This window comes from Microtus oregoni, unplaced genomic scaffold (assembly GCF_018167655.1).
Source record: "Microtus oregoni isolate MIOR12 unplaced genomic scaffold, Mior012 000001F_ref0000356, whole genome shotgun sequence".
NCBI lineage: Eukaryota > Metazoa > Chordata > Mammalia > Rodentia > Cricetidae > Microtus > Microtus oregoni.
In genome coordinates, this window is record NW_024543060.1 from 35,503,791 (window position 1) to 35,516,652 (window position 12,862).

Consider the following 12,862-nt stretch of genomic DNA (forward strand, 5'->3'; position numbering starts at 1 on the left):
AGGAAGCTAAGTGCTGTTGCCATACCCTTGTAAACTTTGATAATCTTACTTTGCTTTCTTTGTGATGCTGAGGGTATTGCATTATATATTCTGGTGAAGTGTTTCAGCACAGAGCTATACCTTGATTTCTTTTTTTTTTTTTTTTTTTTTTTTTTTTTTTACAGTTGTCCACATTCTCTCAGTCTATCTACACTTAGGGCCTGGCAGCAGGAAGGGACAGGAAATTCTTTTTTTGTTTTGTTATTTTTTTTGGCCTTCCTTCCTTCCTTCCTTCCTTCCTTCCATTACTTTAGAAATAATGCCATTCAAAATTTACACTTACTTCCCTACTCCCACTTCCCTCCCGCTCCTCCACTTACCCTTTCCCCCTCCCCCTCCAGTCCTAAGAGATGGCCCAGTACCCTGCCCTGTGGGAAGTCCAAGGTCCTCCCCACTCTATCCAGGTCCAGGAAGGTGTGCATCCAAATAGACTAGGACCCCAAAAAGCCAGTACATGCAGTAGAGTTAAATCCCACTGCCGTTATCATGGGTTCTCAGTCTACACCCATTGTCATTCACATTCAAAGAGTCCAGTTTGATCCCATGCTTGCTCAGTCCAAGTCCAGCTGGATTTGGTGAGCTCCCATTATGTCAGGCACACTGTCTCAGTGGGTGGACCAACCCATCGCGGTCCTGACTTCCTTGCTCATCTTCTCCCTCCTTCTGCTCTTCAACTGGACCTTAGGAGCTCAGTCCAGTGCTCTGATGTGGGTCTTGGGACAGGAAATTCTTTGCGGTTGCATTATTTCTTGGATAATTATTATCATGCTATCTCATTTACTACAAGTCTTTCGAGAAGACCTTTGGGAACTTTCCATCTGTGGAAAGCTCAGATGAGCTCCATCTAGGGTGGTAAAACACATCTCTCTTTTTTTTCTTTTTTAAAAGAAGCAAACTATTTTTTTTTCATTTTATATACCAATCCAAGTTCCCACCACTTCCTCCCATAATCCCATTTCTTCCACATACCACCCTCACCCCACCACATCCACTCCTCAGAGAGGGGAAGGCACATTGCTTTGGGGAAGGTCCAAAGCCCTCCTTACTATAGCTAGGCTGAGCAAAGTATTCATCCAAAGAGAATAGGTTCTTCAAAAGGCCAGTACAACACATCTCTTAAGGAGCTTCTGTTTTTTGTGTTTCGAAGATAGATTTAGGAAGGGGTTTGATGGTGACCTGTACAGGCTTTGAACCCAATATTTTGAGAAAGAATATGCAGCCATATTTTGAGAGAGTTCTATCAGAATTAAGAAGTAAATGCTTCTTGATTATCATTATTTTTTTTTAAAAGTGAAAATAGAAAGCATTTATGACTGCTGAGGCAGGGTCTTGAGGCCGCTTGGAAATCACACCACAACTTAATAGCTATTCAAGCTTGGAAACGCTTTATTTTATTTTATTTCTTTTACTTTTGGAGTCTATTTCTTAATTTCTAAATCATTAGCTTGAAGTGGATTAAATGATATAGCAACACAGAGCAAGATGAAAATGCTTAATAGATACATCATTCTGATTCCATGCATTAAGTCGTTAAGTATAAAGTGGTATATCAAAAAGTACTGTTAAAAGATGGTTCATTAAAAGTAATAGTCTTAAAAATGCCAAAACGTTTAAAGAGTGAAGAATTCAAAGTACGAGGAAAATAGATCTCTTGGTTGAGATTTTCTCAAAATTTTAATTCTGCACACATTTGTGCAGACGGCAAAGCACATAGTACTTTTCTAATTTCTTTTCACCCTGAAGTCCTGTCACGATGGTGCTTCTTTCATGACACACAATTGTTGAAGGGAAATGTTTCAGTTGGCATGTGATTGATGCTCAACTACAATAAGCCTCCCACGTAGAAGACTTGAATTTATAGATTATGGTTGAATTCCAGCATGGACTCAAGTCTAGAGAGACACCTACAGAGTTGTAGTTCAGTGTTCTAACAAATGGTGTCTTACAACTATGAGTGGTTCTGAGGAGCTTTCCATTGGTGTCAGTATTTGGTCCTACATGTTTCCCTTTGCTGAGCAATGCTCTCAGTGATGTAATAACTGTGTTTGGGGCATGTGGGTAAGCTATGAAGGAAAGAATGTACCAGGGAATCCTCAGATTCCCTCATCTAACCCTCACAGGAGCATTAAGGACAAGGCCCTCACTTCCATGTTTTCCTTTGCTGCAGAGGGCACTGCTATCACTTTGGGTGGGCCTCCCTTGGTCACTTGACCTGTTTCTCTTACTTCTAAACCCTTCCATGTTGCTTTTTTAGGGCTCAGTACTTTGACGTCTCCGCTGTAAATACTTATTTTTCAGGTGATGCCATTCAGTTGTAGAACTTACATTTTTACCTGTTTGCTGGCTGCTCTCCAAATGTTCCCCCTGCCATAGATTTCTGCCTTGAGTATCTTGACTGTGTTACCTATGACCTACAGTGTTTCAGCTTTTCTTGATGACTTGACCATCATATCTAACCTCAAACCCACTATCTCTGTTGCTGTAGAAAAGATGTGTCTAGGGGATTTTCTCTTCTCTCTGAACAGTTTATGCAGTTGAGTGTCCTAACTCTGTCTAATAACCAGATCATACACAGTCATTCTCAATCTGTGTTCAGTAGTTGTGTTCTATTTTTGTTTGTCATTTGATGACATATAGTCTCAGTTGTGACACTGGCTTTATGTCATAACAAGCTGATAACAAAGTAGAAGAGAAGAGGTATGTGATCTTTGGTTCAGAGAATTTAGACTAAAGCCCACCTCTTAGCTCCTGAAATGGCCTTCTTAATTTGTATTAAATGGTACCATGTGCTAAGGGTCTTTGAATACTTGATTTTTCTCCCTTCCCCTTTAAATAAAACTGTTTTATGTTGTGTGGGAGGGATGTGAAATTTAATAGGTTATTTTTAAAAGAAGGTACTTAGTCATAGATGATTGGAATAAGCGTTATGTTGCTAGGGCAACACCAGTTGAATTTTCGAGAGTTCTTTTTTCTCCCATAGGTAAGTATTGATGTTAGACTTACGTATTTGTGCTCACTCTCTCTGGGGTAGTGATATTTTCCTGGTGGTGTTCTTGTGGTTCCGCACTAGCCAGATAGAGCTGTGCTCTGTAGAAATGACAGGTCTAGACCCATGAGTCACAGAACTCCAACTTCACTGGGAAGCTGTCAACAGGAAGGCAGCTCCATTTATAGTTTGAAGGTGGGAGGGAAGAAAGGAGAATTTGGGTTGCTTTCCTTTGGTGCAGTTTGCTTTTTTGAGAGAAGGAAAGAACGGGTGAAATGTTCTAAGCATTCATCCCTAACTTCTTTTGTTCTCACTTCCATTTGACGCAGTGGAAGGTGCTAGTGTGTGTTCTATTTTAAATGATGGGATGGATGGGCTCCATTATTAGAGCTTCCATTAATAGAAAAGGAGCTGCAACCTGATGGATTCCTAGGTCCCTAATTGGATTCTGGCATTTTGAATGGAAATGACCCCTTTCTTTTGAGGTAGTAGTGTTGGGAATTTTTTACTCGTGTCTCTTAAAGAGCCCTTCAGTGTTCCACTGTTAATTAGAACTCATAGATTTCCCTCCCCTTTGAACACAGACTGACTTGTGGTGTGTGCAATATTAATGTTTTGGCTGGGAAGAGGGCTCAGATGGTGAGAGCACCGGCTCTCCAAGCATCAGGATCTGAATTAGATGCCCTAGCATCCAAATAAAAAACTGGGCATGACTGCATGTGTCTCTAACCCCAGGATTGAGGGGCAGGGAGAAGCAGATTCTGAGAGCCCTCTGGCCAGCCAGCCTAAATGAAAAGGGGAGCTTTGGGTTCAGTGAGAGGCTATGGTAGTTTAAATGTAATTGCCCCCAAAAGCTCATTTCGAGTGGCACTATGAGGAGGTGTGGCTTTGTAGGAAGTGTATCAGGAGTGGCACTATGAGGAGGTGTGGCTTTTTTGAAGGAAGTGTGTCACTGTGGAGGTGAGCTTTGAGGTCTCACGTATGTTCAAGCCACACCCAGTATCTCAGTTCACTTCCTGTTGCCTGTGGATCAAGATGTAGGATTCTCTCCATACCATATCTGCCTGCATCCTCTCATGACACACTATGATGTTAAGGGACTAAACCTCTGAAACAGTAAGTTACCTCTTTAAATGTTGCTGTGGTCGTGGTGTCTCTTCACAGCAATAGAAACTCAGATTAAGACAGAGACCTTAGCTCAAGACAGTGAGGCAGAGCTATTGCTGAAGACACCTGGGGTCTTGAGCTGAGCTCCCTATGCTCTTGAGCTTATAAGCATGTACCACTTACACATGCCATACATATAGTATACATATAACATATATACATACAAACACACATTTTAATACATACAACTCATACATATAGTACATACAGTCCATACACATACCATATAACACACACAAGCATATATGCACAAACATAAACACATCCAAATGTAATATGATACATACTATAACATGCATATAAACAAACATAAATATATACATAATGTATACATAGAAATATACATGTACACAAATACGTGCATATAAACATATATGCACGTTATATGAATCCATATGTATATATCTGCACCCATACACATACTGCACCAACATACACACAGACATACACCCATGTATATGGACCCATACATGCCATTTATACATGCACACATACCACTCATACATACACACACACATACATACACACACAAAGACATACAAGCACAAATGATGTTCCTTACTATGATTCGTGTCTCCCAAACTCTTGGGAACTTAGCTTCAGTGCAGAAGCAGTAGTTTTGGGAGTAGGATGCTTCTGGTGCCATGGCTCTGCTCTCCAGGATGGTTGGGTGATGCAGTTACTGGGGTGGATTAGAGAGAGTAGGAGCAGTTCTGATGAAAGGAGTTGCTTGGTTCCTTTCTCTTCTTTTCCTCTACCCCTTCTTTCTCACGTTCCTTCTCTTTAGATGCCGGGTCTCTATACCTTAGACTTCCAAACCTCCAGAAGAGTAGGAAATGAACTCATAATTGACCCTGTCTGTGTTCTGTCCTAGGAACACAGAACAGGCACAGCCACCCCATCCTTGGGAGCACATCTGTTTGAGTTGTCCCTGCTGTCTCCCTAAGCCCCGTCTCCACCCTCCCCTCAGGCATATCTAGTGTGTTTAAACCACATACTGTCTGCTCCCATTTTTCTTCTTTTGGATTCCTGTGGAAATCAGCCTTCAGGACCTCATTCCTCTTTGTCTTTTTATTAATTTCTCTTTTTAAAGTGGTGAACAGGTGTCCAGCACTGGAAGCAGCAGTTGGAAAGTAGAGATTACTTGGTGGTTTGGAGAGAGACCAAGTATCTAGGGAGGTCAGCTTCTCTGATGTCAACATAGTTTCCCAAAAGGCAACACCCAGGTCAGCTGGTGCCACCCAGGGCAGGGCCAGGCTGGGCTGGGTCTCCAGGAAGCTTCCTGGCTTTGCTCTGGGAAATACCCTGGGGATATAAGCATTTGATCGGCTGCACTTACTCTTCTAGCAGAGAGAGCCAAGGAAACTTATTCTGGTAGCAGGGAGGAGACTGAACCCGGTATGTGACTGTGCAGAGCTCCTGGGAGAACAGCAAGAATTCGTCAAGATTTACTTTTTGTTTGTACAGAAGAGGCCTGGATTGGAGGCTTTGATTGGTGGTAGGTGGGACCAGGATTTTTAAAAATTATTTATTTTTTAATTTATGTAAATGGAGAGAAGGGTCTTTGTGTACCATGGTGAGCTTATGGAGGTTGGAGGGAAACAAGTGGGAGTTGGTTCCCTTCTTCCATCCTGTGGGATCCGGGGATGGAGTTTAGTTAATCAGTCTGGGCAGGAAGAGCCCTCACCTGCTGAGATATCTCCCTGGTGGTAAGCCAGACTTTCTACTGTGTTAAGTTTCTGCCTGGGAAGGGAATTTTTTCCACTTTACATGATGAGTTCCACCATCAGTCTTTGGTTGCATGTTTCCCTGGGGAATGGTACGGTCAGAGCTACATTTTATGATAACCGTGATTGATCTTGAAAGTGGAGGTTGAGAATTGGGGAGACGAAATAGTTTGGGAGGAGGAGTCATCTCTTAGGGAATTAAGGTGTTGGGTCGAAGTGGGAGATTGGGCCTTTCTGTAGCATGTGAGACTGGGTGGTGTCTTGAGTGAAAAACGAGTCCTGAGTCATGGAGAAAATCAGAGGAAGGGGGATTCTGTGTCAGATGCTGTGAAGCCTGACTTGTGAGGTAATTTCCTCCTATCTCTTGGCCCTTAACCAGCTAGGCTAGCTCTGTGAGTGAAAATACCACAAGCCCTCAGACCCTGTCCTTGTCAGTCCCATGAGGAATTCTCTGGTAAAGCACAGGCTGGGCTGGCTCCTGTTTCCCCATCCCTGAGGTGAGCAGGCAAGGTTTGTGGTATGTTCAGTGTGTGGGCCCAGAGTTCACGCTTTGAAGGACTTTTAGAGCTACTTTGGATGGAGCAGTAGAATGCCACTGGCTGGCACCCACTGGCGAATTATGATCTCTTCAGTTAACATTTTGCTCTCAAGCAGCTATCATATTCGATGGAAGAGGGCTTCTTGGCTGTCTAGATATTTCTTCCCTCCAGGGATGAAGTTCTGGAAAACTTAAAGGACATTCAGCCACAGCAGGCTCTGGTAACCTCAGGATGGGTGGAGAGGGTTGGCGTGGTGCCAGTGAAGATACGTGGATGATGATCGTACCTGGGTGCCTCACCCTGTGTTCACATTCTTCTAGATGTAATTTCTGATCATCATTTAAAGATATCCATATTAGGAAGTCAGAGAAAGTATGCTGTGAAAGAGTATTGAAAATTATGTCTCATTCAATTGTGTCTTTTTGGGGGGCGGGGCAGGGGAGAGGCTTCTGTGTAGGGGAAAGTAAGGGAAAAGGTGACCAGCTCCCAGCTACTACCCTTCATCCAATAGGCCAGTTGAGGTAAATGTGACAATTAGAGACAGCATTGAAATGTTCATTTCCCCGCCGGGCCAGGGTTAAGAAGTTTGAATCTCATTGATTCCCAGTGAGACTAGGCTCCTGTTTGACAGGCGAGGATTTGGAGTGGTGAGCTCACAAGACCAGTTTCTCACAGATGATTAAAGGGGAGCAAGGGCACCCCAAGAAGGGCCTTCTGAGCCATGTTGGCTCCCCATGGGGGGATCTCACATCACAGCTCTTCAGCAGAGTCAGAGCATCTGGGTGGACCTCTATTTTCTTGATCTGATTAAAATGTACTTCTTTATTGATTCAGACCAGTTTAAAATCTTTGAGTAGTAAGGAGAGGACCAATGCTATGGCTTTGAAGTTCTGTATATACTATGTAGCTCCTAGGGTCAGATGATTGACAGCTGTGTGAACCCACAGCTGGCACAGTTTGGAGGGTCATGATAGATAAAGGTGTGCCAATCCTTGGTCAGGCAGCAAAGGGATTTCTAGTACTATTCAATTAACACAATGGAGCAGCTAGCTCTGCTTGCTATTTTGTGAATATTAAATGTTGTATTTAAAGATATGGCCTGGTCTGGGGATTAAATAAGGGATATCTCTGTATTTGAGATAGTCAGTTTTGAATATTATATGAATATTATCTCTTTATCCTATTTACAGAAATATTTATTTATATGTCTATTTTTTTCCTACTATCACCACGCAAAATCTGGCCTGCTTTCCTGTTTTTGTGTGTCTCTGGTTTGGTTATTGATACGTGGCTTTGCAGAACTGGGTTTGACTGCAGTGTGAGAGGAAACCTGGAGGCTGGGGAGGTGGCTCCGTGTAGCTCTGTGAGCATGGGGGCCTGAGTTTGAATTCCCAGCACCCAACTGGAAATGTCTGCATGGCTGTTTGGGCCTGGAACACTAGCCTTGGAGTCTTGAGTTCCAAGAGTTTACTGGCAAGGTAGCTACTCATCTAAATAATAAGGTTTTGGTTCAGTGACAGACCCTGTCTCCAGACAGTGAGGTGCAGAACCATAGCAGAAGATGCCTAGTGTCCTCCTATGGTCTCCATAGGGGTGTTCATGGTTGTATGTCCTTCAACCCTAACTGTGAGCAGCAGTGAAATTTGAGTAAAATTGGATAAATGTTAAAAGTAAGCTGATGCAATTTGATTCTTTTTCAACATCATATGAATATTCAAGAGCGCCTAAGTCAGTGGTTCTCAACCTGTGGGTCACGACCCCTTTGGTGGTCAACCAACCCTTTGGCAGGGGCCACTTAAAACCACTGGAAAACACATATATTTACATTACAATTCATAACAGTAGTAAAATTACAATTATGAAGTAGCAACAAAAATAATTATATGGTTGAGTGGGTCACCACGACACGAGAAACTATTAAAGGGTTGAAATATTAGGAAGGTCGAGAACCACTGTTCTGGGTATTTGTTTTAAACCTTTTCTTGACAACTTGCCTTTCCAAAGTCAGACAAATGCATCGACAAATGGGAACATTTGTGTATCTTGCATTATGCTGAGCATATGAAATATTTTTATGCGTTTCCAAGTAGGTAGACCCTTTATTCTTGTACTAGAGAGAGCAGTGAGCAGAACCTTACAGAACTTTTTATGCTCATATTGGTCAAAAACATTTTTAAAGAATACAGGACTAGAGAAGCCATTCAGTGACAGAATGCTTGCCTATCATGAAGGCCCAGGTTTGATTCTCAGCACCACAAAAACATACACATGTAGGCTGAAGATGGTTGCAAATATAGGATAAGAAGAGGGTAAGGTGAGGTTTGGGAGTGTCGTATTAGGCTAGTTGTAACTTAAATGTCTGAGTGCATCCCAGGACTTCACTAGGAGGCTTATTGTGGGAAGAGAGGAGAGAAGAGGGCCTTCCCTCCCTGGGCCATAGTCCGAGGACTAGTCTTGAGGAGGTTAACATTCCTACTTTGTTTATTTCCTCTTTATCTCTAGATTATCGATAAGAAATGAAAACTCTGAGAGGAAATGGTCTAAGTAAATAGAGATAGCCCATGGGACCTACTTCTGTCCCTACAGTGCTCCCTCCTTCAGATGGTGTCATGCCGTGCCCACTTTAGACACAATGGCACTGGTGGAGTCACTCAGGCAGGCACACTTTACTTTCAGTTTCTGGCTGTGATTTGTTACCTTGAGCTTCCTCTCTCTACTTGTTAATTTAAAAGGTCTAGGGCTGTGCCTTGTGGCCACCCACTGGGGTGTGTGTGTGTCAGCGTGAACTCTGCTCCAGCAATCCAGGGCCATGTGAATTCCTGGTATTACGTGTTTCAGCGATAGGAGGATAATTTGGCTGGCCTGTGTGTCTTTGTGTTCTGGGGCACGTTGTAAATGTTCATACTTAGAAAGGAATGTAAAGTGAAGGGCAGAAATGCAAGGTCACTGCACACGGACACATGACCAGCCTTGCCTTGTGTTTCCAAAGATTGCTTATCATTATAAAAAAGGCACAGCCAGATGGATTGGAAATGATTATTACAAGCTATTGAAAGGAGGTAGGCCTTCAAAAGGGCTCTATGATTCCTGATGCTCAAGTGTGCTTATGATAAAAGTGGGATCATTCTCTGAGGCCCTGTAATGTGAACCACAAATATCTATCTATCTATCTATCTATCTATCTATCTATCTATCTATAAATTTATGAAGTGGTGCAATGGGGGAACATATTCATGGATATAGGACAAGGTATAACCAGTTGCAGAGTCCTTCTATTTTGCCCAGGGTTGCTTGGACCTATCACACACTGCTTCATACCACCTAAGCCAGTCTTTACAACCTAAGAGAGTGTGTGACCTCTCTCTCTCCTCTCTTAAGTGGTCACAGTGGCAGACAGGAAGCCACGCCCTAAGGCTGGCTTCCCAAGGCTATTGGCGTAATGAATCACCACAAGACCCACAAATCTTTAAGACTACATGGTACTTCTGTTCTTTGGCTAATTTCCTATTTGAAGTGATACATTGATCATCATTAGAACAAAAGCCTGTGAGTTCACAATAGTTTCTAGTGGTATTTCCACTTCGAGTTCCAAAACAGAATGCTGTTCATCTTTACAAGATGACTTTCTCTTAATTGAAGAAATACATCTATTATAATTTGAGTACTTCATCTGTGAAATTTCTCCAGAGTAGTTTTTTGAAGTATAGTACACAGACAAAAACATAGGTATTGTATAACTCCCAGCTCGACTCCCAAGGGCTCAGAAGATGGCTCAGTTGGTAAACTTATTGCCCTGTAAGCACGAAGTGTTGAGTTTGATTCCAGAACTCATGTCTAAAAAATGAACTGATAAATTTACAGGTTGAAGATTCCTTGGAAGGAAAACACAGGTAACCAGTGTCCAGCACGAAATTCAGATTCCCAGTATTGGAGAAGCCTTGCTCTCTGTCACTGCTCCTCCCATTCTCTATCCTGAGGGTACCACACACTGTCTTGAGCCTAGCGGTGGATTTTCCTTTTGCTTTGCTTGTTTTAGTACTTTTATATTAATCTATCCATGTTATCTGTACTCTTCTCTTCCCGTTGCTTGTGATACTGAACCATACAGTCAAATAAAGCTGCAGACTGTTAATACCACTGCCGTCTAGTGCTTCACCGTGTACATATTCCATAACATAAGGATGCTGGGAAGTCTCCCGTGTATGATTTTTGCTAAACAATAAAAACATTGTTCTTGAGCGTTAACCTGGAAATGGAATTACTGGGTTGTGGGCTATGGGCATATTTACTTTAAGTTGATGCTAACAAATAGGATCGCAGTATAAATCCATCAGCTGTTTCTAGCAGCAATGTGAGGGTTTATGGGATTTCCTGTTGATGTTTTTTGTTTTTGAGCGGGGGGATAGGAGTTACATGAGCTTTTTTTGTTCCATGTTTGTTCTGTGAAAACGAACTGGTAGATCCTGGAAAGCTGAGTTCAGCTTTCGTCTCTGTATTTATTCTCACCCCGCTTTTCTTTTTCTCTGTATGAGTGGATGTGTGTTATACATGCTACATGCTTGATGCATGGAATATATTCCATATATGTTGACAACAAATACATGTGACTATTTTTTCCTTTGCTACTTACAGTTATGCTGAAAAGCTAGCTCAGAGGCCATCTAGCTCAGGTTTCTGCAGTGTGGTTCTCACTGATGCCCTGTTGGTATTGATGGAAATACAACAGGGCTTGAGAGAGGCCCAATCTGTCTGTTACACACTATTCAGTCTCTTCAAAACTGATGTGCTATCTGCTTCCTTTTGACGTTTTCATAAGCATCTTGCACTTTTACAGGCCAACAAAAATGTCCAGCATGTCTGTAATAGAATTCAGACTCTTCAGGTCAAAGTTACTGGCTGCATTTTTTTTTTTTTTGAGATAAGGTATCACTAACTAGCTCTGGTTGGAATTCTCTAGACCTAGGGACCTTGAACTCTCAGACATTTGCCTATTTCTCCCTCACCAGTAATGGGGTCAAAGCCATCAGATCCCATTCCTGCTTCACGGCCCATTTTTAAAACTGAAATTTTCATTTTCTGCAGATCCAGGTTTCTAAGCAGTGTGCAGAGGGTTTCCTTGGGGGAAAACCTGTGGACAGCAGAGGGGAAAGCTCAGTGCAAAGCTGTTTGCTTGTTTTTCTCCTCCCAGTTGTGTGCTTCCCAATTTTCCTGTCATATGTGTGCTTTGATTTCTGCTTAGAATCTTCAGATTGCATTTAAATACTACTTACAGAAAACTGAATAATTCATCAGACCATCATGGATAAAACAAGAAATGGAGCAAATGGCTTTATTATTATTATCATTTAGGAAAACTCACTGTAATATTTAGATCAAAGGCTATAGAAAATTCTTGTGTTTTGTGCTCTAAGAGTTTTGAGTATCCAAGATGATTTTAATACTGATGGACCTTATAATGAAAATGAATTTGACTTATAGTTAATAATTTAAGGTTCATGGATATAATCAATATGTTCTCTTTTTTTTACAGGCAAGAAGAGACTGACAGGAGATTGAAAAATGTAAGTTTTATTTAATGGAGTTTTATAAATAGTTTTTCCTTTATGTTCTATAAAATCATAAGAATTTACTAAGAATATACTCTGTGTCATCTCTTCTGATTAAAATTTACCTAGAAACCAACAAGTTAGAGTCTAAATGTTGTTATATATATTCTGTACATAGCATATATATATATATATCTAACAATGAATTATAATACATACTAACTAGCTCTGGTTGGAATTCTCTAGACCTAGGGACCTTGAACTCTCATATTATATTTTGTGTAGACCTGACTCCAGCATAGGAGAGATTAGGTTTCAGAGATTGGTTGTTGTGTTTCTAATTTATAAACATCAAAGTCAATTTCAAAGTTTTAGGGGAGCAATCAGGAGATTATCAAGTTAGACATTAAGGGACAACATGATGACTTAAGGATGCTTATTGAGTATATGCTGATACCATGTCCTTGATATTGCACAATTATAGAAGAATATCTAAAAGTAGCAGCTTTATTTAAAAATATGCTCATCAAGCAAGCTGAGAATTATTGACTTTAGGTGTTTATTAGGTAGTTTTATCAGGAAATAATTGACATAAAATGTTTTCCTTGTGGCCCAGGATGGTGCCTCAGTGGGTTCAGAAGAGCTTGCTGTGCAAGCCTAGTGGTCTGAGTTTGATCCCTGGAACCCACGGAAAAAGCTGAATACAGTAGTGTGTATGTATTTGCAGCACTCTTAGGGTGAGATTGGAGTCAGAGACAGGAGGAATCACAAGGAAACTCGTGCCAGGCATACACTGTGGAACATCAAGCTACTAGAGAAGGCCCTGCCTCAAAACAAATGTATAAATTGAGAGCCAGC

At 41.5% G+C, this 12,862-nt stretch overlaps 1 protein-coding gene across 12 annotated transcripts in view; it reads left to right on the top strand.

The window, feature by feature from the left end:
- The window catches only part of Lmo7 (LIM domain 7), a 192,096-nt gene that overhangs the window by 121,612 nt on the left and 57,622 nt on the right, over positions 1–12,862 (top strand). For 11 of the 12 annotated variants that reach the window (XM_041665374.1, XM_041665382.1, XM_041665406.1 and 8 more), the window contains one exon: positions 11,989–12,019. In XM_041665374.1, the coding sequence (XP_041521308.1) occupies positions 11,989–12,019 (31 nt within the window). Of the gene's footprint in view, positions 1–5,561; positions 5,695–11,988; positions 12,020–12,862 lie in introns of those variants that run through there. The other variant, XM_041665398.1, reaches the window with a different exon arrangement.